At 50.7% G+C, this 25,004-nt stretch overlaps 9 protein-coding genes across 9 annotated transcripts; 6 read left to right on the forward strand and 3 right to left on the reverse strand.

Annotated features, from left to right (window-relative positions):
• Positions 1–1,620: 1,620 nt before the first annotated feature.
• N7471_010825 (ribose phosphate diphosphokinase subunit PRS1) lies at positions 1,621–3,314 on the reverse strand (the record flags this gene model as incomplete). Its single annotated transcript, XM_057283544.1, has 5 exons — positions 1,621–1,651; positions 1,704–2,758; positions 2,813–2,933; positions 2,990–2,999; positions 3,056–3,314. The coding sequence occupies 5 exons, from the start codon at positions 3,312–3,314 to the stop codon at positions 1,621–1,623; spliced, it is 1,476 nt and encodes a 491-aa protein (XP_057129810.1).
• Positions 3,315–3,487: 173 nt separating this feature from the next.
• On the forward strand, positions 3,488–4,319 carry N7471_010826 (bifunctional precorrin-2 dehydrogenase/sirohydrochlorin ferrochelatase MET8; the record flags this gene model as incomplete). The annotated part of the gene is made up of 3 exons (XM_057283545.1): positions 3,488–3,580; positions 3,652–4,133; positions 4,190–4,319. The coding sequence occupies 3 exons, from the start codon at positions 3,488–3,490 to the stop codon at positions 4,317–4,319; spliced, it is 705 nt and encodes a 234-aa protein (XP_057129811.1).
• Positions 4,320–4,478: 159 nt separating this feature from the next.
• Positions 4,479–10,399, reverse strand: N7471_010827 (Arf family guanine nucleotide exchange factor SEC7; the record flags this gene model as incomplete). The annotated part of the gene is made up of 5 exons (XM_057283546.1): positions 4,479–4,815; positions 4,874–6,260; positions 6,311–8,586; positions 8,638–9,731; positions 9,839–10,399. 5 exons carry the CDS (start codon positions 10,397–10,399, stop codon positions 4,479–4,481), a joined length of 5,655 nt encoding a protein of 1,884 aa, XP_057129812.1.
• Positions 10,400–11,101: 702 nt separating this feature from the next.
• N7471_010828 (putative pyruvate dehydrogenase complex, dihydrolipoamide acetyltransferase component) lies at positions 11,102–12,737 on the forward strand (the record flags this gene model as incomplete). The annotated part of the gene is made up of 4 exons (XM_057283547.1): positions 11,102–11,211; positions 11,270–11,319; positions 11,379–11,602; positions 11,667–12,737. 4 exons carry the CDS (start codon positions 11,102–11,104, stop codon positions 12,735–12,737), a joined length of 1,455 nt encoding a protein of 484 aa, XP_057129813.1.
• Positions 12,738–13,332: 595 nt separating this feature from the next.
• Positions 13,333–13,992, forward strand: N7471_010829 (uncharacterized protein; the record flags this gene model as incomplete). The annotated part of the gene is made up of 4 exons (XM_057283548.1): positions 13,333–13,383; positions 13,434–13,435; positions 13,490–13,897; positions 13,959–13,992. The coding sequence occupies 4 exons, from the start codon at positions 13,333–13,335 to the stop codon at positions 13,990–13,992; spliced, it is 495 nt and encodes a 164-aa protein (XP_057129814.1).
• A 388-nt stretch (positions 13,993–14,380) lies between these two features.
• N7471_010830 (golgi SNAP receptor complex member 2 family protein) lies at positions 14,381–15,540 on the forward strand. The gene is made up of 4 exons (XM_057283549.1): positions 14,381–14,522; positions 14,574–14,673; positions 14,730–14,911; positions 14,968–15,540. The coding sequence occupies exons 1-4, from the start codon at positions 14,520–14,522 to the stop codon at positions 15,409–15,411; spliced, it is 729 nt and encodes a 242-aa protein (XP_057129815.1). The 5' UTR covers positions 14,381–14,519; the 3' UTR covers positions 15,412–15,540.
• A 747-nt stretch (positions 15,541–16,287) lies between these two features.
• N7471_010831 (malate dehydrogenase) lies at positions 16,288–17,473 on the forward strand (the record flags this gene model as incomplete). The annotated part of the gene is made up of 4 exons (XM_057283550.1): positions 16,288–16,353; positions 16,405–16,522; positions 16,579–16,823; positions 16,880–17,473. 4 exons carry the CDS (start codon positions 16,288–16,290, stop codon positions 17,471–17,473), a joined length of 1,023 nt encoding a protein of 340 aa, XP_057129816.1.
• A 407-nt stretch (positions 17,474–17,880) lies between these two features.
• N7471_010832 (ATP-binding protein) lies at positions 17,881–20,904 on the reverse strand (the record flags this gene model as incomplete). Its single annotated transcript, XM_057283551.1, has 3 exons — positions 20,115–20,904; positions 18,114–20,035; positions 17,881–18,039 (listed from the first exon to the last, which is right to left on the reverse strand). The coding sequence occupies exons 1-3, from the start codon at positions 20,752–20,754 to the stop codon at positions 17,881–17,883; spliced, it is 2,721 nt and encodes a 906-aa protein (XP_057129817.1). The 5' UTR covers positions 20,755–20,904.
• Positions 20,905–22,055: 1,151 nt separating this feature from the next.
• On the forward strand, positions 22,056–24,771 carry N7471_010833 (uncharacterized protein; the record flags this gene model as incomplete). The annotated part of the gene is made up of 3 exons (XM_057283552.1): positions 22,056–22,286; positions 22,354–24,468; positions 24,583–24,771. The coding sequence occupies 3 exons, from the start codon at positions 22,056–22,058 to the stop codon at positions 24,769–24,771; spliced, it is 2,535 nt and encodes an 844-aa protein (XP_057129818.1).
• Between the last annotated feature and the right edge of the window lie 233 nt (positions 24,772–25,004).

Genomic DNA, 25,004 nt, shown 5'->3' on the forward strand with positions numbered 1-25,004 from the left:
GAGATCCACATAGTGCTCCTCTTGTCATTTGTACTATTTCAGCTTTCAGCTATTTCAATTTCAGTTTCAGTTTCAGAACTATTCCTGCCCATTCAACTATTTGTCTCTCAGCTGGTCACATGAAGTGACAAATTCGTTTGGGACATGACCCCCGGCATTAGTGCGGTGCCGGTTTAGCGCTTGCATGGCCCAATTGCTTATTGAATAGCCGCAAAGCCCTGCGCGGAAAAAAAGAAAAAGAAAAGAAAAGAAAATGGAATTGTTGAGTCTCTCGTTTAGGATTGTGATCTCTGTCACATCCGTCAATCCACATGTTTGTTTGGGAATTCTACCAAGTCTAGCCAAGATCTTCTCCAGCGACTGGATGGGGCAGTTCCAGTTCTTTTTCTGATTGTACAAGAGCACAAGAGTATTAAGTGAGTACAGAGTACGGAGTACCAAAGGGACCGAGAGAAAGACAATTGGGGTAACACAACGGTAAGTTTCTAGGGTCGAGTCCTCTCTACAACTATCAACTTAAAAGGGGGGTACTCAACTATACGAAGAGACATGGGCAGGGATTCAACGGAGAAAGACTGCACCTCCGATGGGTGTGCAAGGAATGCTTGAGTGATCTTAGGTTCATCTGTCACAGCTGAAGATTGCGAATTGGGCCAGCCATAGCCGTTCGAGATCTGCTCGGGAGATGAGAATACGCTATACTTAGAAGACCCTGGAACCAATTGATCACGCCAAGTGACCTGGAACACCTGAAAAAGTGGGAACTCTGCTCTATCTAACTGTCTCACGGTCGATCAATGGAAACGTGCACACCGACACTCCCATATTAGAAGCATGTACGGAGTACTCCGTATCATCCGTAGATACCTCTACTCCCGTGGACACACTCTGGGCTCGGCGATCACCAGACCACGATCGAATCACAAACCGGCTTCCAGAATCATTCACGGCCAACCGCATCGGTGTGACGGGAAATGAAGTCAACATGACCAGAAAATCGGGAACAATCATTGGAAAGGAAATCCTCGGCCAAATGTCTACTGTCTCGACTCCGTACGGGAAGTTTGCTTGCATAATTGAACAGGGTCAAATGCCGAATGTCAAATATCAAATGTGTAAATTATAAATTGCAAATTGTTGCTATCGAATTACATCATGTTCGAGATCGCCTCTTGCACCACTTCCACGACCGCGAGGTCAATCATTCCGAAGAACTGAGAAAGGGGTGACTTCTCCATGCTATAGACTCCGAAGAGAACACAGCATGAAGTAAGAAAACATGATCCGTTTTAATCTGCCAACGCTCCGTTAAGAACACCTTGTGGAAAACGAGATGCTCCTGCAGAACTCAGAGTAGACTGCATCGCTGGTTTGAGGGGTCGTGATGTGATCACTTTACGAGGCCGGGAACGGTAGGGGGAAAGGGGAAGGACAGCCGGGGAACGAGGAAGGGGGAAAGGTCCAGAACGGGTCGTTCATTTGATAGGAAATAGGTATCATGTCATCAACGGTTGCAGGGGAACCTGCACATCAGTACGCAAAATCGACGCCCTAGAGGAAGTATCTAGGTTTGTCTTTGCTTGGTTTCGTTATTTTTCCTCGTTACTGCCATATGCCTCATCAGTCGTTAAGGTGGAAGAGAGCCGAGACGCTGCTCGTTGTTAGTGGACGGTCACACGACACCAGGGTCGGTGAAAACAAACCTTTCGCCATAATGGTGCCTCCGGATGCTCTCTGCCAATAGACTCGATATGTCAATGACAATCAACTTTTTTGATCGCCGCAACATCGACGGTGAGATCGGGAAAGTGTTGGTCACGACAATGTGGTCGATTGAGCGACAAGCTTCCATCTGATCCAAGGAGTTCTCCCCGAACAATCCGTGGGTGGCAATACAGTAAACCTTGCTAGCCCCACCACGCTTGACGACAGTCTCGGCAGCTGCGATCCACGATCCGCTCTTGTCAATCATGTCATCGACAAGGAAGACGGATCGGTCGCGCACCTCACCCACCAGCGTGATGGTCCTTTCATCGACATGGCCGCCGCAGACACTAGCTTCGTCGTCAGACTCAACTGCGTCAAAGGAGCCACCGAGCGCATGATCAGGAGGCTGCGACGAGGCGTTGGAGACCATGGAATTAACCATAAAATCAGGAATAGCCTCAGTGTTGTCATGGCTGCTGCTGCCAGCTCCCGGTGTCGTGCCGCCAGAATGTGACTCTTCGTTGATACGATAATCATCATCAACCAATTGACCTTGGACCAGGCGACCGGTGATCACATCCCGCACACGCACATCCGTGTACTCGTATGCTGCTTCCAGCTCCGATGGGCGGCGAGCCGCAGGTGGGGTTTCCGGGCGCAGAAGATACCGCGCAGGAGGGGGAGTGGTTGGCTCCGGCTCTTCCGGAATGGGGGGTGTTGCAGGTGTTCTGTTAGAACTGTGCATATGGAGCTCAAAAGGCTGTGTTTCCTTGGCCACGAGGGGATCTTCATCCACAGCATCGAAGAAGACTGTGCTATCAGTCATAGTGGCCACGGGGACCTTCGGGCGCCGACGATCCGTCGTCACGATACCGAAGTTGAGCTTCAAAGTATCAGCCAGCGAAGTGACTCGCTTGGTTCCGCCAGCATTCTTGCTAACCACCACGGCGTCTTTCCAGCCGGGAACATTCATCCGGATCCAGCGGGCAATGAACGGTTCGGCAAAGAGGTTGTCGACCGGCTTTCCGAAGAATCCTTGCATCTGGGATGCCTAGGAGCCCATCAATATCCATATTACAAAACTCAACATCGCATAGAAACATACGTGCAGGTCCATGGTGATCACATGGTCCACGCCGGCGATCGTGAGGAGATTGGCGAGCATGCGGGCCGTGATGGCACCACGATGACTCTTCTTCTTAGATTGGCGCGAGTATGGGAAATATCTCATTCGAGAGTCAGCATTGTCTGTGATTTGAGTCAAACAGGACGGGCAGCATACGGCATGACCGCTAGAGAAACGAGTTAGTGGGGTAAGCTTTTGTATCTGAAGTCATCTGCAACATACCTGTAATGGACTTCGCTGAGCCACCCTTGCACGCTGAGATCATGATCAGGAGCTCCATAACACTATCGTTAATCTTCTCGCTGCCACTTTGAATGATGTAAACATCCTGGTTCCGCACTGAGGTACCGATGTTGACACTGGTCTCGCCATTGGCAAATTTTCCTAGGTTAGCTTTGGCAGGCACAGTGCCCAAACGCTCGCAGATAGTATCTGCGAGGCCGGGGTGGGAATTCCCCGAAAATATCTGGACGCCCCGCATGATTTAAGAAAAAGGCATGAGTGACGTGAAAGGAAGAGAAAAGAGAAAAAAGAAAAAAGTTCGAGGGAAAAGCTCGGGAAGACTACGGGGGTGGTGTGTGCCGCCCACCGTACGGGTTTTCTTTATCGGAGGCCGATAAACGGGAGAATTGCATCCCACCCCATATCCCCACCATGTCAAAGTTCCCAGAAGTACAAGGTGGAGGGTCATTGATACTTGCTTGGCAAATTAGAGACAAGCATGTGCTAGTCGTAGGTGGTGGAGAGGTACGTGATTGACACTGATAACAGCTATATGTCGTTTTGAGGTTGGGAACTGATCTATATATTCCCGCTAGGTTGCTGCAGGACGCATCCTCCACGCTCTCAATGCCGATGCCCAGGTCACTGTGGTTTGTCCAGCCGCTGGATTAAACGAAGAAGTGGCCTTCAGGGTGACAGAAAAGCAAGTCACACACTTTGATCGAAACTTTGAGCCATCCGACCTCGATAATGTGGACATGGTGCTCTGTGCCATCGACGACCCGGAGGCTTCGACACAAGTCTGGAAACTCTGCAAGGAGAGGCGAATTACTGCCAACATCGCTGATGTCCCGCCTGAATGTGATTTCTATTTTGGGAGTGTTCATCGCGATGGGCCATTGCAGATCATGGTCAGCACAAATGGGAACGGGCCCAAGCTAGCCAGTATTGTGCGCAAAAAGATCGCGGAGACTTTGCCAGCGAACATGGGTGCAGCTATTGAGAATGTGGGAAAGCTACGGAAAAAGCTCCGGGAGGTTGCGCCGAATCCTGACCAAGGCCCCAAGAGAATGAAATGGTGAGTTGCAATATTCCGGTCCGTCTTCAGGGATAAGTTTGAGCTAATAATTATAGGATGTCCGGTGTCTGCGAAACATGGAGCCTCGATGAGCTTGTACAGATGACCGAAAAGGACATGGACAGCGTATTATCCTTTTACGAGTCCGGTAAGATCCCAACTCTAGAGGAAGTACAAAATAAATAAATAAAAAACAAATCAAGAAATATTTTATCCTATCAATACAGCAGCTATGCATCTCTAAAGTAGAACAAAATGCTCGTGTGACAACAAAAGACCCCGAAGAGTCGGGTTATAGAACGCCGAAAACCAAGCCCGCGGATATCCAAAAAATCATGCAGTAAGTCAGACCTGGCTATCGCGGCGCGAGGCTTTTTGGGAGACGGAGCTGCGCGGGCTAATGGGGACGTCCAGGGGATTGGGCGGAGCAATGCCTAGTCGGACCTCGCCGATCCGGCGCAGTAGAGACTGGAGGGCAACGCGAATCTCCGGGTTGAGATCACGGCTCAGAAGCTCAACTCCGAGCGGGTAAAAGGTCTCGATATGCTTATTAAAGCCATCTTGCGGGAAGTTGGTATATCCATCAATCACATCGACCACCACCGGACGCCAAGCGACGATGTTGCGGTGCTGGGTGTCCTCTTCGAGGCGGACGAAACTACGAATAATGTCCGCACAGAGTCTAGGGGAATTAGCAATGAACAAGGAGGAGGAAAAAAAGCCAGGGAGAATCAACTTACGGAATGAGTGCAGCCTCAGTCTCTGCGCGACTGCTCTGTCTTTCCTCTCGCTCGTCGTGATACATTCGGAAGAGAATATGCACATAGGTGGAGGCACTGCCGCTCTCCTGCTTCAATAGATTAGGAGGTTGCTTCATGAATCCCTGGCGCCAGAGTTGCATCCGCAAGTCCTTATCCTCGTTGAACTTCTTCGCGAACTGATAACTCTTTTTCAGCAGCCCCATGAGCCGGAGGAGCTCACCACTGGGGATCTGTGCATAGACATTTTCGTTCGAGAAAAGTTCGTGGACCGTTTCAATCATGAGCAGCTGCAGAACACAGTTCGTGATGATGCGGTTGAAGTAACGACGCCGAGCTGCAGTGATAGCCGCAGGTTGCTGCTGGTCTGACTGAGGGCGATAGTCTTCTAATTCGGCGCGGGCTTCACTTTGGACAGGAGGATCTCCACCTTCATGGAGAGAAGATGTGCTTTGGGATCCGTTAGGCTGCAACGCATCAGGCAAGTCTCTTGTCGCTACAGCAGCATCTGGAGACTGCGTGAGGTCCCCGTTGACTACCTCTGCTGGCTTAGACATCGAGACAGCAGCCGTGAAAAGTTCATAAGCGGTCGTTTTGCTGAAGAGCTCCACGAATGCCCCAACAATCTGGGACCAGTGCTCCTGCTTGAACTTTGCAACATTCTGCAAAATCAGCTGTTGCAGGCAGTTGCTGCCAATTCGTGCAATCGTGTCATTTTCTTGACAAATGCACAATGTCAGCAGTTCCAAGAAGCGGCTCAGCATGTACTCCAAGGCATCAAAATAGTGCGTGAACAGGGTAATCATGTTCCGTAGCGCTTGTATCATTGTCGTGGACAGCCAAACCGAAAGGTCCTCGTGGTTCGGAACCTTGGACATTTCAGACTTAGACTGTAGGACCACGAAAATCGGGCAGAGGAGCTGTCTCCAGAGGACATCCCAAAAGTCCCTGGGGAAATCGCCACCGTGTCGAATTAGGGTATCGAAGAGGTATGTGAGTGCCCGCGAGCGGACTTCGAGATCATCCCCCGTCATAAGTACATCCTGGAATGCGATGAGAATCGGATACCAGAACTGCTCTTCTTGCGATTGACGGGTAAGTTGTTTAGCAAGATTGGTTCCATTGTCTTGGAAGGTGGCCGCCGAGGCACCACGGTGTGACAAGGGACATTCTGGAGTCCGTAGCATTTTGGTGACGGTCGATCTGAGGGTCTCAATTGCCTGTAGCGATTTCTTTTGAAACTTGGAGTTCTTCGAGAATTCAGTCAGACATACGATGAGATCTGCAAAGGCACCTTGGGTGATCACTACGCCAAATCTGGTGTTGTAGACTTGGGTGACATGGTCAAAAGCCATGTTTACGATTCCCTCTGTTTGATGCGTTAGCAAGCGACGGAGTAATTTGAGCAGCAAGGCTTACCATAGGGTTCCCGTGCTGCAACCGTGAAGACGCCAAACATGGTCTTCCATCCCGAACGGATGTTGTCTCCACGGGCCTGAATCATCTGGATCAGACACCGCAGAATCATGTCCTTGACAGCAGCAGTAGTGCTGTTTGCCATCACATGCTCGAAAGGCTTAAGGAAGTCCTTTTGGAACTTGAAACCAGGCAACTCCTCAATCTCCATGAAGCGCATCGAAAGTTGCCGGAGCGAATCCAAGGCGAAGAAGACAACCATGGTATTAGAGTGGCAGCCAACTTGATTAAAGTGCTGACCCAAAACATCCCAAATCTTAGACCACTCAATCCTGACACGAGTCATGTTGTAGTAACTGATCTCGACGAGCTTCTGCAAACTGTAGGTTCGGGGCGAATCGGTGTGACCGGAAGATTGAATTTCTTGCCAGCTGACCTCGCTCAAGGCCCGAACGAAGTCGATAATGGCCTCATGCGACAGATTGGCAGTGTTGGTGAAGATACGGTCCACGCCACGAATCATATCTGCCGAACGGCTCTCTATGGCAATTTCTGGGCGGAAAGCGGTTGGCCCATTCACAGAGCGAGGGCGAGCACGTCGTGTACTTTGCATAGATCTGCGGGAGGTATCTGCTGATGAAGGTGCCCTTGAAACATCGGGCAGCGATCCCTCATCGACTCCATCACTCAAGAGTTGGAGCCGATCAAGTTGACTGACACATGTCAAAACATCCCTCCACGAGCCCTGGAGGTGGTTGCCCTCGGTGAAGGCGACGTCGAGCAAGGCTTTCAGGGCCTCGACATTTTTGGCCATCATTTCCCTCACGTTTCCAAGGTTAGTGAACTTCGCCAAGGCAGTCACAAATGCCACACGAGGAGTCTCTAGATCGAAGGCACAGCTGATCCGGATGGACAGTTTGAGTCCCTCCATGCAGAGCCGGATGGTTTCGAGGTTCGACGTGTCCTGCATCGGCGCAGACAGACCAGATAGGAAAGACATCCATGTGACGTTGAACATTGACCCAACATGACGATCTGATGTTGCGGGAATAAAGTGCGAAAGCGCATCTTTAACTGCTGTCTTGCGTTGGGCTCGAATGAGGGAACGATAGAGTTGTTCTGTCTTGTTCGCCATTTCCTCAGAAGCCTGTGCGTATTTCTCACCCTGGATGTCTCGTCCAACGGTAGCAAATACCTGTCCAGCTCGTGTGGCAAGGCCAGTTGGAGCGGGGGGCTGAGGGTTGAGGTTGGCAGCATGTTCCTGCTCGGTGTATAGCACGATTTCATTGCTTCCAATCTCCTCATAAATGGCCCCAAGATAGTCGGGTGGCAGATCTTGGTTGTCATTGATCCCGCGGTTGTTCTTGATGAAGTCCTCCTTGGTCATACGGCGGCCCTTCATTTTCGAACTGTGCTGATCTGTGTTAAGTAGAATCACCGAGTACGCAAGCACATACGCGGTATCAGCATTGGCGAAGGCATTGGGGTTTTGAGTTGTATACCGTTCGGCAAACTTCAGCATAAACCGATCGATCTTTTGGGCTTCACCAGGGAGGCGGAAATGCTGCAAGAACGAGCGCAGGGATTCAACGAAACGTCGCTTCGTGAACTCCATCAGATCGACAAAAGCATGCATAATGGCAATGTTTTCAGGGTCTCCCTCACCAAGATACTCTCCCAGCATGGCCTTGTCAATGCGGTCTGTGCGAAGCATGAAGCTGGCAATGTCTTCAGGAGACTCGGATTGGATGAAGCCTTCTTTCAGGAAGGCCTTGATGCCACGCTTGGGCTTCCAATTGAATTGTTGGACGGCATTTGTGAGAGCAATTTTTCTTTGCTTGACTTTTTCAATTTGGTTTGGGTCATCTTCGGGCATAGGTGTGGACTGGCCCGTCCCACTCTCGAAGGACTCAGGATGCGGTGAAACAAACACGCTTGTATCCAAGGACTCACGGGAGTTGTCCATCGATTTAGAGGGGATGGCTGCCTCGGGCTGTTCATCTATGCGGTGTGTGGCCCAGTTATCCAGTGAGCGCAGTATCTCCACAAGACACTCCAGACCCTGCTGCTTCAATCCGTACTCCGATGGAATGTGAGGCATCGAGGGCGGCGGAGTGGGGATAATGTGGGCACTTGTCAACGAAGGAGGAAGAGTTCCTCGATGGTGCCATTCAGAACCAATGGCTGACATTTTAGTGTGTTGTTCTTGGTACTGATGCTGCTGAGAAGGTGTTGTTACAACCGGCACACTCGAGTACCGGGACAATTGCTCAATGATACTAAGAAAGTTAGTTCATGTCAAAGAAGACCACTAATTCGGTAACACATACTTTTGGAATATATTCTCCAACGCGGTTCTGTCACAGTCGTAATTGAGATAGATTTCAACCAGAGCCCGTGGATCACCACCTAGCCTCTCCAGAATCTCCATGAAGTACTGCTTTTGGAACGCAGGAGCCCCGCGCTTCTCGAGAATGGCCAGATAAATTTCTTTCAAGAACACCTCTAGTTCTTTTTTCATCATGACTCTCATGTCCTTCAGCATCAGCCAGAAAATCTCACAGCAAACTTTGAAGACATGAGGCACGGCGCTAGAACCATTGCGACTTAGACTTAGACACAAATGAGGCCGTACAGCTAGAAGGAGATTCATTCCATCCAAGCTGGATGAGCTGTTCTTGATTGCTGCCAAGGGGGATATAAAGGTTGCGGTGTGGTTGTTGATGAGATAGTGAATCAAGTGCAGCGAAAGTAGCTTTGACCTCATGTTCTGGGATTTGACATCCTGCTGCTGCTCGTGAGTCAGAACTTTATGGCTCAACTTGCAGAGCGCTCGGAAAACCAAAAAAGCATCCTTGACATAAATCTCATCCACATCGTCCTCGGCCGAGCTATCATCATCTTTTTCCTCGGGGATGCCCGACATCGACCTCGTTGTTGACCGCTTGGCGCGCGTGACTGTAGTCGGCGCATTGTCGTTGACAGTGGTAACCTCCTTAGGCGACTCAAAACTCTGTAGGGTGAGCTTCTCGGCTGTGGGCTCTTTGGTTATGGGCTGATCAGCCACAGGTATGGAAGCCGTCTCCGAGGTTTGGCCCACATCACTCGCCGATGCATCGAGGGTCGAGGATGGCTTTTCCAGCTCTCGTACTCGGAGCTCTTTAAGGTCCATCCGGGTCCGTACTCGATCAAAGACTGTGCTGACCATTTGTGTGAGCGACCCCTGAGCGATCTGTTGATTTTGACTGGATTTGGAGTAGATAAAGATGTTGTAAATTTGGCGGACGGCTTTCAGGAGACCAGCTCCATGCACCACGATCTTATCGTTCAGGACAGCTGCCAACAGGGATTTGATGATCTGCTGTTGGATCTCAACCGCCGTGGCTTCATTCTCGAAGCAGTCGCAGATCGCATCGATAGCACGCTCAATAAGGGGGGTTGTTCGCGGGTGGCATTGTTCTCTGTCTCGGCGGAGGGGAATGCGAAATAGGAGTATGTGATCAGCTTTCCAATGCAGTCCAATGCAGTTACCTGCAGAGGAATGCTGAGGGCTTTGCTTGCCAGATGCAGAGGACGGAAGATAAGCTCCGGATCAATTGCTTGCCCATCGGGTTGCCTGATATTGGCCAGGGCCACCTGTGTGGCATCCTCCAGCTTTTTGTCCCTCCGGGCGTCCCGCGAAGCAGCGATATTGTCCAGAGCCGTCACAATAAAGACCGTCGAGCTAACCGGGCTAGATCGCTGCGTCATAAACGTAGCAGTTGTTGACCGTGAATCCGATCGCAGCCTGCTTTCTGTCACATTGTTGTCCTCCCGGGGGGGTTCCTGAATCGTAGGCGGGCCGTCTGTTTGGGGATCTTGTTCAGCGTGTTCACGCTCGTCCTTGGGCGGCACCTCTGGCTTTTCTTCATCCTCGTGGCCTTCGGCTACTTCCTCGTCGTCCTTCCGGTTTGGTTCTTGTGGTTCGGTCTGCTCGGGTAGTGTTGGCTCGTCGGAGTTTGGTACTGTAGGAGATACGTCGGGGGTCTCGAAGGGTTTCTCAGGCATTTCAATGGATTGGGTCGGCTCAGAGCCGAGTTCGGTGTCCGCCATAGTCAAGGAGACTCCGGGCGGAGTGATCTATTAGATCTAAAACATCGAACGAGCAAACGTGGGGAAGCTCAAAACAATCGCGATGACATGTAAGGACGGGGGCTGCGTGTCTTCTCCGAATCGGGACTAATGCATGCTTACCTCAGCCAAGCGTTGGCTGGAGTCGGAGATTCAGAGGTTCTCACCGGCTTCTTTTTCCTGGCAGAATATTGATCCTCTGGTTCTGTAAACCTATGTATGTAGTATGTACAAAGTATTATGCGCTACATATGTCCTTTACAATAAAACATTCGGGAATATTGCAAGTCATGATAATAATAATAATAATAAAAATTCACCTTTAGGCAGGTATGTTCTTGATCTAGGTTGCTTTTTAATGCTTTCCAATCTCCTTTTTAGGTGTATACTTAAGGCGGTGAGAAGGCGTTGGCGCTAAAAAAAACCAATAATACATAGCCGGAGCTTGAGACTGTAAATTACAACACGTGACCATATCGGAAGAGGCCGCTGCCGCTCCTCTCACCGGGAGCCACAGGTAGCTCAACAGAAAAGTTCGTGATTTAGAGGCATCTCCTTCCACCCCAACCTTATCCATTCTCGGCCCTTCACGTTTTCTCTGTGCCGGGCTCTTTTTATTTTTTCATATCAGCGTTAAGGGCCTTTATTCCTTTCTTTTTATAATCGCAACAAGTCTCAGGCACCATGGTTGCGTCAGCTATTCGGATGCGCACCCCGAGCGCCATGTTCATGTCTAGAGGTGCCGCCGCTATGCGCCGGCCCCAGGTCTCCTCCAAGCTCCAGGAGGTGATTCAGTATGTCCCACTGATATGAATTGTGGTTTGGGGTTGATGCTAATGATGTTTCTACCAGGAACCAAGTGCCGGCGCTCTCTGCCCTTTCCCGCTTCTACGCCTCCAAGTGTATGACAATTGATTTATCCCTTTCTCCCATACACCAATTCTAACATGTCTGCCCATAGCTTTCCCTCCCCACACACTCATCAGCATGCCGGCACTTTCGCCGACAATGACCGCTGGAAACATCGGCGTGTGGCAGAAGAAGGCCGGAGATGTCCTCCAGCCCGGTGATGTCCTGGTAGAGATCGAAACCGACAAGGCACAGATGGATTTTGAGTTCCAGGATGAAGGTGTCCTGGCCAAGGTTCTGAAGGAGAGCGGCGAGAAGGATATCTCTGTTGGCTCGGTAAGAAATTTCCCGGTTTTCTCCGTGGGGGTCGATTCATCAATCTAACCTGCCTTCCTTATAGCCCATTGCCGTCCTTGTTGAGGAGGGTGCCGATGTCTCCGCCTTCGAGTCTTTCACCCTGGCCGATGCCGGTGGTGACAAGCCTGCCCCCACTGAGCAGAAGGAGGAGCCTAAGAAGGCTGAGCCCTCGACCCCGGCCCCTGCTGAGGAGGCACCCGCCGCGCAAGAGCCCGAGACCTCAGACGAGAAGCTCCAGCCCAGCATTGACCGTGAGCCCTCTATCAGCCCCGCCGCTAAGGTCTTGGCTCTCGAGAAGGGTGTGTCCATCAAGGGCCTCAAGGGTACCGGTCGTGGTGGTGCCATCACCAAGGAGGACGTTGAGAAGGCCAAGCCCGCCACCACTGCTGTGTCCGGCGAGGCTTCTTTCGAGGAAATCCCCGTCAGCTCGATGCGCAAGACCATTGCCAACCGTCTGAAGCAGTCCATGGCCGAGAACCCCCACTACTTCGTCTCTACCACTCTCTCGGTTACCAAGCTTCTGAAGCTCCGTCAGGCCCTGAACGCTTCCGCTGAGGGTCAGTACAAGCTTTCCGTCAACGACTTCTTGGTGAAGGCATGCGCTGTTGCCCTTCTGAAGGTCCCCCAGGTCAACTCCAGCTGGCGCGAGGAGAACGGCCAAGCCGTGATCCGTCAGCACAACACCGCTGACATTAGCGTCGCCGTGTCTACCCCCTCTGGTTTGATCACTCCCGTTGTCAAGAACGTTCAGGGTCTCGGACTCTCCAGCATCTCCAAGCAGATCAAGGACCTTGGCAAGCGTGCCCGCGAGAACAAGCTTAAGCCCGAGGAGTACCAGGGCGGCACTTTCACCATCTCCAACATGGGCATGAACGCCGCTGTCGAGCGCTTCACCGCTGTCATCAACCCCCCGCAGGCCGGTATCCTGGCTGTTGGCACCACCCGCAAGGTCGCTATCCCCATCGAGACCGAGGAGGGCACCGTTACCGAGTGGGACGACCAGATTGTCGTGACTGGTAGCTTCGACCACAAGGTGGTTGACGGCGCCGTTGGTGGTGAATGGATCAAGGAGCTGAAGAAGGTCGTCGAGAACCCTCTGGAGCTTCTGCTGTAAACAGCGAAGCTCTCTTGTTCTGACTTATCTGTAATCTGTATTAAAACACCTTGCCTCCCCCATTAGACCATTACATAGGTCCCGTTTGTTTTTGATCTCTTTAGCAGCTTTAAATCCTCTCAATGGAATTTTTCTCGACTTCTGCATAATTCTTTGTGTTTTGGTGAAGTTGTTGGAGTACCTGATAACGTAGGTGGCTTTGAGGCCTCCCGAGGTCAGGTCAAGACCATTCTAATTACCATAAGATCTCCTAAATGACTTCTTATTTGAACTAATTTAATAGAAGAGTCTCTTGAAATATTTTCAGGGTCATCTACAATACAGCTATGAGATCAACATCTCTGCGGAAATTAACCCCATGGAATCTTCCTTGGTAGTGGGCCCAGCCCTGGAGGTCAATGACGTGATGTCACACCCCCCCCCCCAGCTTCCTTGGTATAAATCCTTCTCTTTCCCCTCGAACTCCTTCCTTCCCACATCACGTTTCTGGTAAGTTTCCAAGGTTATATGTGTTTATTTTTTGTTCTAGGTGTTTAGGTGTTAACCAGGATTTCCCCCAGAATCATCACCTAATAATAACCTCACGCGCAACACCATGTCTTACGCCGACGCAGCTGCAAAGGGCCCCAAGCAGTCCCCCGAGGATGTAAGTTTAAAGCTCCTATATATATAAATTATAGCACTAACAATAAATAGGCGTGAGTTGTCTATATTATCAAATATCCCCTATACACAACTAACATATATTCCAGCCGCGCTCCCCCTGTGGGTGGAGTCTACCACGATGAATCCGAGAGCACGGCCTCGTTGATCGACGTTGATAGTCCCCATGTGCAGACTGTGGAGTCCGACTTCCTCAAGCAAGATGTCCAAACCACCACCCAGGCGGAGCGGATAGAGCGCGAAGCCGAGAAGGACAAGCCCGAGGACGAGGAAAAGAAGAAGAAGGCAAAGACGCACAAGGTGAAGAGCAGTGGTATCTGTGGAAACACCAGCAATCCTGTCTTCCTTGCCAATGCCGCTATCGCAACCGTGGTCGGCGCAGGCCTCGGCTTCGGTGCCTACAAGCAACACGCGCGGGGCAACCTCTCCTGGGAGCTGGTCGGACTCTCCGCCGGTGCTGTTGGAGTCTTTGGTGCGGTGGACTACTTTATCAGCAAGTAAGTACTGCATATATTTTTGGACTGATGAGTATGGCAATGATGCTAATCCATCGCCTAGGTGGTTCCTGCAGAACAAGTTCCCCCCCAAATAGATGTGTGGCGTTTCATCTCTTTTTCTTTTGATGTTACCTAATTGCTTTATGTTTTGATATACCATCCCAGCTCTTCTGTGTTTTTTCACTCTGTTCATTTGGCGAGAATGGAGTCGGATTGGATTGACTGTACCAGTACCTTAACGACGATATCATTTTTCTTTGAAGTTCTAGCAATTGTAACGCATATGGCAGATTATATCAAACGTGGTTTTGTTTAGCGGTTATAACTTGTAGATATAGAACTTGAAATACCTCGCAGAATCTAAAAATATCCCAAGGGCTTGCAGATGCACGTTGTATATAATGCATTGTACCTGAAGGCGGTGAACTACGTCAGAATGGGCCCAAACAAGACCATCTGGCCTCCGGTTGGACCAGATGATGACCACCTTGATGTTTAAGTCACTAGCTCGGGAGCTTGTCATCTCTTACTCATCCTGTTAGCTGTCCTAGTGCTCCCTTTTCCACGACTTACCGGGTATCAAAGCAATCCAAGAGTCCAATCTATACGGGGAATTGACAACATGGTACATATATTCTAGTTTCCCGCAATAGGTTTACACAGCTGACATGAACAGAACTCGCTATTCAACTCTGCTTTAAAGCAATCATCGTCCATCCGCCGGGATCTGGACACCTTTTCACAGTCGCCAACCACCTCCTCACCCGCGTTACAAGGTGCGCTCATACCACCGACTCTCTGCAACCCCAATATATTGACTTCAAGCTCCTAGGCCAACTTGCAGCCTCCTTGGCATCGCTTTCCCGCACCGTCGATGACTACTCAGCGCTCTCCAAGAAAGAACTGATTCCCGAGAAACAGCAAAAGGCATTCGACCGTATTAAGAACTTCCGAAGTGAACTCGCAGACTACCGGACACAATTCGATCGACTCCGCAAAGAACGCGAGGATGCAGTATGTGTCCAGCAATCCTTTCATGGGGGTTACTTCCAATACTGACCCAATACCAGCAATCGGTTACCAACCACAATGAACTCCTAGGCCGTCGCCCACACCACGCCGCAACACCAGAGAACCCATATGCGCAGTCCTCACTCCCACAGAGCACCTCAGCCTTTGCACCCTCATCCTCAGGTCTCGGCTTTGGTGCTAGCCCGGCAGACTACAACCGCGAAACCAACGCGCTTCGCGAGCAGTCCTTCTTCTCCAACACACACACCCAACTCGATGATTTCCTGGACCGAGGAAGAGCGGTTCTCGCCGACCTAGGGCAGCAGCGTGAAGTACTCAAGGGAACACAGCGGCGACTATACAGCGTTGCGAACACCCTTGGCGTGAGCGGCGATACAATCCGGATGGTGGAGCGGCGGGCGCGTCAGGATAAGTGGATTTTCTGGGGTGGAGTGGTGATTTTCTTCTTGTTCTGCTGGGCAGTGCTGCACTTCTTACGGTAGGATTATATCACTATGTGTTCTTGGTCTCTGCCCGGGTGGGCATATTTGGGAGCTGGCGAAGGTTCTCGGGGTTTACCGGGGTAGCGCGTGGTCTTGTATCTTGTATTGGGTTCATCAGCGCCGGCGTTTGGTCTTTGCAATTGATGTCCTTATTGCCAATTAAGTGTCTATGTTTAGCTGGGAGTGTCTGGTTTGTAAATGTATATATATGCTTGTATACGCTAGGTACAACTATGGTTTTTCACTAGCTATCCTTCTTTGAGATATGCAAATATACTGCATGGGTTTGAGTTCAGTAAAGGGATTCATTCTTGGTCACAAGGTATCGGCTACATATGTATACAACGTAGGCATTGGGTGAAATTGGAACTTGTTGGCCTATGACCTCGAGATATACCAGTCACACCGTCAATTGCATATAAGCCGGTTCCTTCTCCAAGGCATTGTGGTTCCGATCAAGACTCGCTATATATTTCAAGTGCTAAAGTAAATATGTCAGTTGGAAATAGTGTTCTTAGTACTTTAGGCACATGAAAATAATTACTTAGCTTGGCAAGATGATGCGATGCCACATGCAGAAGTCCACATCCTTTGCTCCGAGAATGGGATATAAGCAATTTAGCATGAGAATGAGATATTCTTCTGATGCTAAAGACATTGTTATTTCATATACTCAATAATAAACAAAAAAAACTAAACAATTGCTACTAAAAAAATAGCCCCTAGAAGTAAAAGAAGTAAGAGAAACAAAAGTAGACCTCAGCCGAGCATCGGGAGCTCGGAAACTGTTGTGGAGCCCCCAGCCAATCTCTTTCACCGGAATCTCCTCCTTCCCCTTCAACTTCTTCCTTTACACATCTCCTCCAAATATTAATCATGTTTGCCGCTCGTCGTACTGTCAACCTCTTCCAGAAGCGTGCCTTCTCGGCCTCCGCTATCAATGTGCGTGTCTATTCCTCTACCCTTCTCAATTAAAGCTAACTCCTCGTGTAGGCCTCCAAGGTCGCCGTTCTCGGTGCCGCCGGTGGTATTGGCCAGCCTCTCTCGCTGCTGCTGAAGCTCAACCCCCGTGTTTCTGAGCTCGCTCTCTACGATATCCGCGGTGGACCCGGTATGAATGACAATGTTTCGACTAAATCAAACAACTCAATTACTGACTTTGTTTAGGTGTCGCTGCTGATTTGAGCCACATCAACACCCACAGCACCGTTACTGGCTACTCCCCCGATGCTTCCGGTCTCCGTGACTGCCTCGAGGGCTCCGAGATCATCCTCATCCCCGCTGGTGTTCCCCGCAAGCCCGGTATGACCCGTGATGACCTCTTCAACACCAATGCCTCCATCGTCCGCGACCTCGCTAAGGCCGCCGCTGAGGCCGCCCCCAAGGCCCACGTCCTGGTCATCGCCAACCCCGTAAGTTACAATAATACCTCACAATTGGGTGCCCTACTGACCATCTATCATTATAGGTCAACTCCACGGTTCCCATCGTCGCCGAGGTCTACAAGGCCCGCAACGTCTACGACCCCAAGCGTCTGTTCGGTGTCACCACCCTTGACGTCGTCCGTGCCTCGCGCTTCATCTCGCAGGTCCAGAAGACCAACCCCTCCGGCGAGGCTGTCCCCGTCGTTGGTGGTCACTCCGGTGTGACCATCGTCCCCCTGCTTTCGCAGTCCAACCACTCCTCCATCGCCGGCGAGGCCCGCGATGCCCTTGTCAACCGCATCCAGTTCGGTGGTGACGAGGTTGTCAAGGCCAAGGACGGTGCCGGTTCCGCCACCCTCTCCATGGCCATGGCCGGTGCCCGCTTCGCCGAATCTCTCCTCCGCGCCGCCCAGGGCGAGAAGGGTGTCATCGAGCCCACCTTTGTCGACTCCCCTCTGTACAAGGACCAGGGTATCGACTTCTTCGCTTCCCGCGTCGAGCTCGGCCCCAACGGTGTTGAGAAGATCCACTCCGTTGGCGAGATCAACGAGTACGAGCAGGGTCTCCTCGATGCCTGCCTGGCTGACCTGAAGAAGAACATCCAGAAGGGTGTTGACTTCGTCAAGGCCAACCCTTGAAAAGTTCCATGTACAACTATCCATACCTCGTCGTGACTTTTGTTTTTGTAATAATGAAAGTGTATGACAATGTTCTTCACTAGATCGATACTTCATTCTAATCCATAAATCGGTCTATACTACGATCCTGACTTGTAACTATACCCATTTTCGACCAATATGATGTATTGAAGTTACCTAAACTCATTCACTCCATGTCCGCAATGCAAAAAAAAAGGAGAGATAAATCGCAACATTGAACTAAATACTCTGTACCTGAGATGAACCGAAAACAGCAAGCAAACACGAAAAGCAAAGATAAAAGGAAAAGCAAATAGCGAGCTCAGTACTCTCAGTACCAGATCTACATCGATATTCATAGTAAGCACCCAAATTCCCCGAGATGATCGGAAATAATCAAGAATAAATCAAGTATAGCTCCGCATGGCGTCCAGGTATCCTGTTCCGCCGCGCAGGTCTTGATCGAATGTCTCGGCCACCTCTAGCACACGCTTGATATGCTCCATGGAGAGGGGCGCGTTCTCGTTGACGGCCAGAGCTTGTGCGGTGCGGACGGAGTTTTTGATCTGATGGTAGATCGGTTAGCTTGTAGACCACAAGGGGAGTATAGAGTGGGACGGAAGAAACCCAGCAAACATACCTGTCGCCCATTCAGCGTGTGCCTGGAAAGCATATCATAATCCTCCTCGGAGAAAGAAGCAATATGCACACCCTCAATAGCGCGCACGCGCTCTAAGAACATCTTCCAAATACTCCTCTTCGCCTTGGAAGTCAGATCGCCATAGCGCAGGGCGACATGGATACGCGACTGGAAGGCATCGTCGAAGGTCTCAACACGGTTGGTAGTTAAGAACAGAATGCCCTGGAAGTACTCCAGCAGACGGAGGAAGATGCTGACAAGGGCATTGCGGTGGATATCGTGGATAGTGCGCTTCTCAAGGAAAACATCTGCCTCGTCGAGGAGGAGCACCGCGCCCCAGGAGTGCGCGATATCCAGGATCTTGTTCAGCTCCGCCTCAAGGGTCCGCGAGTCAGTACCCAGCTCGCCAGCGCTAACCATATACAGCGGGCGACGGAGTAGCTCGGCGATGCCCTCTGCCGTCAGGGTCTTACCCGTACCGGGCGGACCATGCAGCACGGCAACAAGACCCTTACCCTTGCCCTGGATGACATCGTCGATGTTCTGCGCGGCGTGGAAGGTATGTGACTCGACGAGGGCCTTGACGATGGACTTTTGGTTCGACGGGAGGACAAGCGAGCCAAAGGCTTCCTTATCCCACTCGATATCGCTGATACCGGAGATCGTGAACTCGAGCCAGAGCTTCTCACTGAAGGCAAAGCCCAGAACGACAGGAGAGGCAACGAGCAGCTCCTCCTCGGTGAACTCGCGCTCCTTGGTATCAGCAGCGGCACCTTCAATGCGATCCATCTTCTCCTTCTGGATCTCAGTGCCGTTCTCGTCAACTTCGACCTCTACGACGCGCGGACATCCATCCGTATCCTCCACGACCTTGTACATCGTCCGTGGGGTATCAGAGGCACCACCATGCTCAGAGTCCGAGTCTGATCCACCACAGCAGCAGCCGTCGCTATCATCACCCTCGTCACCACTGATCCCAAGATCTTCGGGATCTATTAGATCCGGATCCTTGGGACGGACAGTGGAGATGGGATAGTTAGGGTTGATGCGACGGTGGATAGCCGGGTCGATCATGACGCGGCCATTGATATTGACCTTGATGATGAGCGAGCGCTTTTTCTTGTAGAAGGCCATACCTTTGTGGAAGCGGTAGTTCATACCACGGAGGGCGACGAAGCGCTTGCCACGTTCGATGAGACGGGCACGCAGAGCCTCGGCGTCACGGTGGTACTTCAGCGGGTAGCAGGCGAGACTGGTGATCTTGCGAGCGCCCTTGAAGGCGTCGACTTCAGCGGACATAGTGCCGAAGCCGTAGTCCTTGCCATCGTACTCGAGGTAGCGGCCATCGACACTGTACCACTGGCCCTTCATAAAGGAGGACTCTTTGACGGCGTACTCGATTTTGAAAGCACGTGGTTCATCTGTGCTGCCGTAGGTCGGGGTGTAAGCGATGGTGTTGGGCTTGTACAGGGCCCACAAGAGATCGAAGGTGATCGTGTTGGCCTCGAGCAGCGGGTAGAGGGTCTTCTTGATGTCTGCGTAGTCGGTGTCGAGGTATTTTACGAGAACTTTCAGATGGGCCGCCTTGACGGCAGCTGCCTTTCTGGCCTTTTTCTTCTTCTCGCTGCGCGACTGCTTCTTCAGGTCCTTCATGTACTGCCTTGTTTCCTCCAGATATAGGAACAGCATGTTGGGATCGACGACGGCAGGTTCCTGCACGAGACTGACGCCCTTGACGCCATCCATGATCTTGGAGAGGGCATCGCGGAGGGGTTTGCTCTTGATATCGACGACAGTCTCGAGGTACTTGTTCTCCCAGTTGAACTTGCGACGGATGTTGAAGATATACTGGTCCCATTCGTCGGCATCGGGGTCATCCACGGTTTCAGTGAGCTTGTACTTGTGGATGGTGGTATCCCATACTATATAACAAGTCAGCAACGAAGAGTCAAGGCATAGGATTTTTTTTTGTTTAAAAAAAAAAAAAAAAAAGAAACTCACATTGATCTACACGCTTATAGGCCACCTTGGAAGCCGGCTTCTTCTTCTTAGATCGCTTCTCGCGGCGAGTTTCGCCCAAAGAATCGCTCACGGCCAAATCATCAGAAGCTAGTTCACGTAGCTTCTTAGCTCGCTTTTTGCTAAGCTTGAGCTTGGTGACTAATTTCCGTAACGCCTTGTCATCTATTTCGTCATCGGAGTCAGTAGAAGACTCCGAACCTGACTCAGAGGGAGAGTCAGATTCCGAATCCGACGCTTCAGCCTTGCGCGACCGCTTCTTCTTCTTGCGACGTTTCTTATCTTTGAGCACACGTCTCGCACGCGCCTTTCGTAGACGATGTCGCTTGCGCTTCTCGTTATCGGAGTCGCTCTCTGTGGAATCGGATTCTTCCTCAGAGTCGGCATCGCTGTCGGAATCAGAAGAAGAAGACTCAGAGGAGCTGTCACTCTCATCCTTTTTCTTGTTCTTCTTCTTGTGTTTTTTGCACAGTTTGGGGGCAGAGGTAGGGGTAGTCTCGGGTGCGGGGGCGACAGCAGCGTCTTTGACTTCTTTGACTTCTGTAGACTGGGCAGAGCCGTTCAGGTTCTCTGAAGGAACAATTTCATCTTTGGCCTCAGCCGGGGTAGAAGTGGGATCCATGACAGCTCAGCAAGGTAAGACAGCTCAGTAAGGTAAGCTGTAAGCCGTAAGCCGGGAAGTTGGAGAGTTGGAGAGTTGGAGATTTAACCAAAGTTGGGAAGAGGAAAAACAGATGGATTAAATAGCAAATAAAAGGAAAGAAGAAGAAAAGAGAAAAATGCAAAGAAGAAAGAGAATGGCGCTGTGGGTGAGACGCATTATATGTGAAAGGAGAGGCATCACGATGTCCAGCGCAGGCTGCGCAGGCTGCAGCCCTGAAGCCAATCAGTCGGGCCCACGAAGTGATGTGCTGTACCTATTACTCTACCTATTATCGTAAATATACGGTGTACATATGTACATATTGTACTTATTATTAAACTGCCCAGTCTTTTCCAGTCTTTTCCAATGTTGGGTCTGATTTTCTTTCTCTTTGTAGCCCTAAATCCTGGCCAATCCGCTGTTCATATTAAGCGCGCCAAGGTTGAACAGCTATGTAATGGTGACTATCATTATATATTTACATACTTCTTTGAAAGTAAAAACAGTTCTAGATTCTATGGGCTAGAATACCCTTTAAATACTACACATAATGTGTCTTGCTCTATTTGATGGATATCCCTGTGAGATGCATTGTGTGGTTGTAGAAGCTAGGTTCTAGACTATGGAATCTGACACTAAGCTTCCTTGGCTAAGTAGGAGCGTGAGGCGCGGGATCGTTAGGAATAGGAGCAGGAATAGGAGTAGGTGTTACGTGCCAGGTCAATCAACAAGAAAGAGTGCATTCAAACTAGAAAAGCAAAGATGGGAAGAAAGAGAGAGAGAGCAAGTGGGAAATCCCAGGGATCTTATAGCAGAGCTATCCCATAGTACTGGCAAACCCCTTTCCCGATTAGGAACAGTAGCACTTCGAAGAACAAAAGAAATGAAGCAAACAAACGATCTCTGGCATGTGATAACATGCAGATCGTGAGAGTAGGAATAGGAGCATAAATGGGAATAGGAGCAGGAATAGGAGCAGGAATAGGAAGCAGTAGTAATGGATTAACAATAAAGTCGAGACCGAATATCAAGATCAAACATGGAGAAAGAGAGAGGTGGATATGTACCGTTAGAAGGGAACTAACAGTTCCCGGAGGATATGTAAGGGCTTTCAGAACGACTAAGAAATACTACTACCTAGGCTTTGACTTGTTTAATTACATCGTCGATGACATCGTCACCACTGGAAATTTATGTCGTTCCTAGCGCTCCACGGGTATATATTATGAATGCTATAAAGAAAAGTTCGTAACTTCGTCGCCTCTTCCAAGATCTACAAAATGCATCGTGAAATGGATCGTGATCAGACCACCAGGGATCTTTTCCCTGCCTTAGTTGTGCAATTGTGTCGAGAAACAAGCGGAACCCCTTCAATTGATGAATCGGATTCTGCTGTTGATGCGCCTACAGCAACTTCAAGCCCTACGCTACGTTTGCCTGTTGGCTGCACGTTGCAATCCCAGGAGTCTGCTGTTCCTCGTGCCGGTCCTATTTTACAATATCCAACGTCTGTAAGTCTCGATCCTCTCAGTCTTTTTGTCTCAATGCACATGTGCTAACGTTGCCTCTTTTTGCAAGATCTACTTTTTCCCTCAGCTAACCACTGACGGCAACGACTCTGACCGCGAAGCTGCTTCGCCTGTGCCTGATCTACCTTCGCTCCCGTCCGATTCGGAGTACAAGGCTTCGAATTCTCAATCTGCTTCTTCCCCGGAGTCCTCCCGACAGAACACCCGTTCTCGTCGGACAACTACTCAAGTTCGGGGCATTCCTGTTAGATCGACTCGAGTTAGATTTGCTCCAGTTGGAGGAAATTCTGACCAGTACCTACCTACAGCGAGTCGCACTATTTCTTCTCGTGATACCCCTCGTGCTTCTATCCCAACTCGCGATTGTCAGAGCACTAATACAGACTCTACGAATGCGGAGGGACGCCCTGAGGACGTGACCCCCATTGCCACTCCTAGGATAAGACTTGTTTTCAGAAAGAGACCTCGCGAGGCCATCCCGGACTCGGACGCCGCTTCAGACTCCACGAATGCAAAGGAACGCCCTGAGGACGCGACCCCCATTGCCGCTCCTAGAATAAGACTTGTTGTCAACAAGAGATCTCGTGAGGACTCCCCGGACTCTATTCCTTCTCGTGCTAGTCAGGAAACTGCTACAGACTCTGCAAATACAAAGGGACGCTCCAAGGACGTGACTCCCACTGTCACTCCTGTCAGGATAAAACTCTTTTTCAAACAGAGACATCGTCAATCCGCCCCCTCCCCGGACTCCATTCCCTCGACTGTTCCACCCGACCCCGTCAGCAGCGAGTACCCTTCGTCCCCTACAAAACACGGAAACCAATCATCCAATATTGACTCTGATCAGCTGAAACCTGCTAAAAACACGCCTGCTGAGTCCTCTTTCATCCCTCAGTCCAATATGGATCCTCCTAAGCCCAGTGCTGAAAGCCCATCTCATGAGACTTCTTCTAACTACGACGAGGCATCGACTAGTATCAATCCTACTTCGGAGCCCCCCGCTACTAGCGAATCTCCTAAGCCCCGTTCAAGCTCTGACGAAGCTCCGTCCGGCGACGCTGGTTACCTGTCCCCTACACTGGGTTTCGTCCCTTCTACACCCCCGAACCCATCTGTAGACTCTTCAATGGATCCTTCCATGGACCCTCATATGGATCCTTATCAGCCACTTGATTCAGCGGTAATGCCAGGGATCACCCCATTTGAAGACCCAAATGTCCTCCCATCCACATTCATGTACCCCGAAGAGACTCCTGACTACAGCAACTGGAACATTGACCCCTTGGGTATCTACACCCCCTCCGAGTATGCACTCATCCTGGCGTCTGAGCAGGAGGTCCTACGTCAAATGGCTGACCCCCATACCGATACTCCAACGTATAGGTATGCCCGGGAAGAAGAGCCGCATTTCACAACAGTTGCTGATATGGACCGTATCTTTGCTGAGATGGAAGCTGCCGCTGCTGGCATAGATATTCTACAGCCTGAATATTGGGCCGCTATCGGCCGCGATCAGCCTGTTCCACCTCAACCTGGTGCACTTGAGTCTGATCAACCGGCTCATGCACAATCCGCTTCTGAGACCTTGCAGTCAGTAGAGGAAGCAGACACAGGCTCAGCCACAAAGCGTGCCCGGCACAGTTCACCCAAAGCAAAAAGCTCGACCCCAGAGCCATCAACCACAATTTCAGCTAGAACCTCAGTCTCGATCCAGCGCCGCAGCGCCTCATCCAAAACCAAGACCGCGACTCCTCCATCTACGTCAACCTCAAGACGCCGCCGTTCCAAGAAGCAGTCAGTGACGCCTGCGTCTACCTCAGCATCATCCCGCCGCCGTTCCAATACCAAGGTGAAGACCGAGACAGCTACTCCAGAGCCCCAGGTCACCATCTCCCCGCGCCGTCTGCGCAGCTCCTACGTCAATCCCAGCTCTAGCACGAAGAAAAACCCCAAGGGCAACCCAACCCCAGAGTCATGGGAGACAGCATCTACCGCAGACAAGATGATGTCACAGATGAAAGAGACGGAGTCGATGTCGTGGGAGGACATCACCGCAGCATGGAACGAGAATCGAAGTGACTCAGATGACGAGATGACATGGCGAGCGCTGAGCAAGCGATGGGGACGAATCAAGGATAAAATTGGGCCTTGGCCCGGTTTCGACGTAAGTATTCACTTGGCCCTTTGACCACCCCAATCTCGGATGCCCACTTCAATTTGGGAATTTTGGGTATATGGAGAGTTTGTTTTATTGATCCAATTACTAACTCTTGAACAGGATGCTCTTCTGGATACCTTGCGAGAGTTCGATTCAAAGCTGGATGACAAGGGCTTTGCGCAGATTGCTCTGGATGTTTCGATTGAGCTTGGCTGGGAGGTTTCCGGTGCGGCTTGCCAGGGTCGATATGAGGTCCTCAAGGAGTCTGGCAAGGTCAATGTGAAGGGTAAGGGGAGGGCTCGGAAGTAAGCCGTTGCCCTCGGGATGTTTGAGTTATTTTGATGGGTGGCGAGGTGAGACGCCATCCTTTTCTGGTGGATATGGATATGGATATCGATGATTTTACCCTGTGGCTAGTTGGCCGGGCCCTGGGTGCCATATGTAACAACTGACTGTCGGATTTACTGTTGGATGTGACTTTACATTTAAGTCAAAAGGACAAAAAAATGGGAAAAACGAAAACGGCCCAAAAAAAGTTACTT

Source organism: Penicillium samsonianum, assembly GCF_028829775.1.
Source record: "Penicillium samsonianum strain IBT 33392 chromosome Unknown utg000007l_segment0_segment0, whole genome shotgun sequence".
NCBI lineage: Eukaryota > Fungi > Ascomycota > Eurotiomycetes > Eurotiales > Aspergillaceae > Penicillium > Penicillium samsonianum.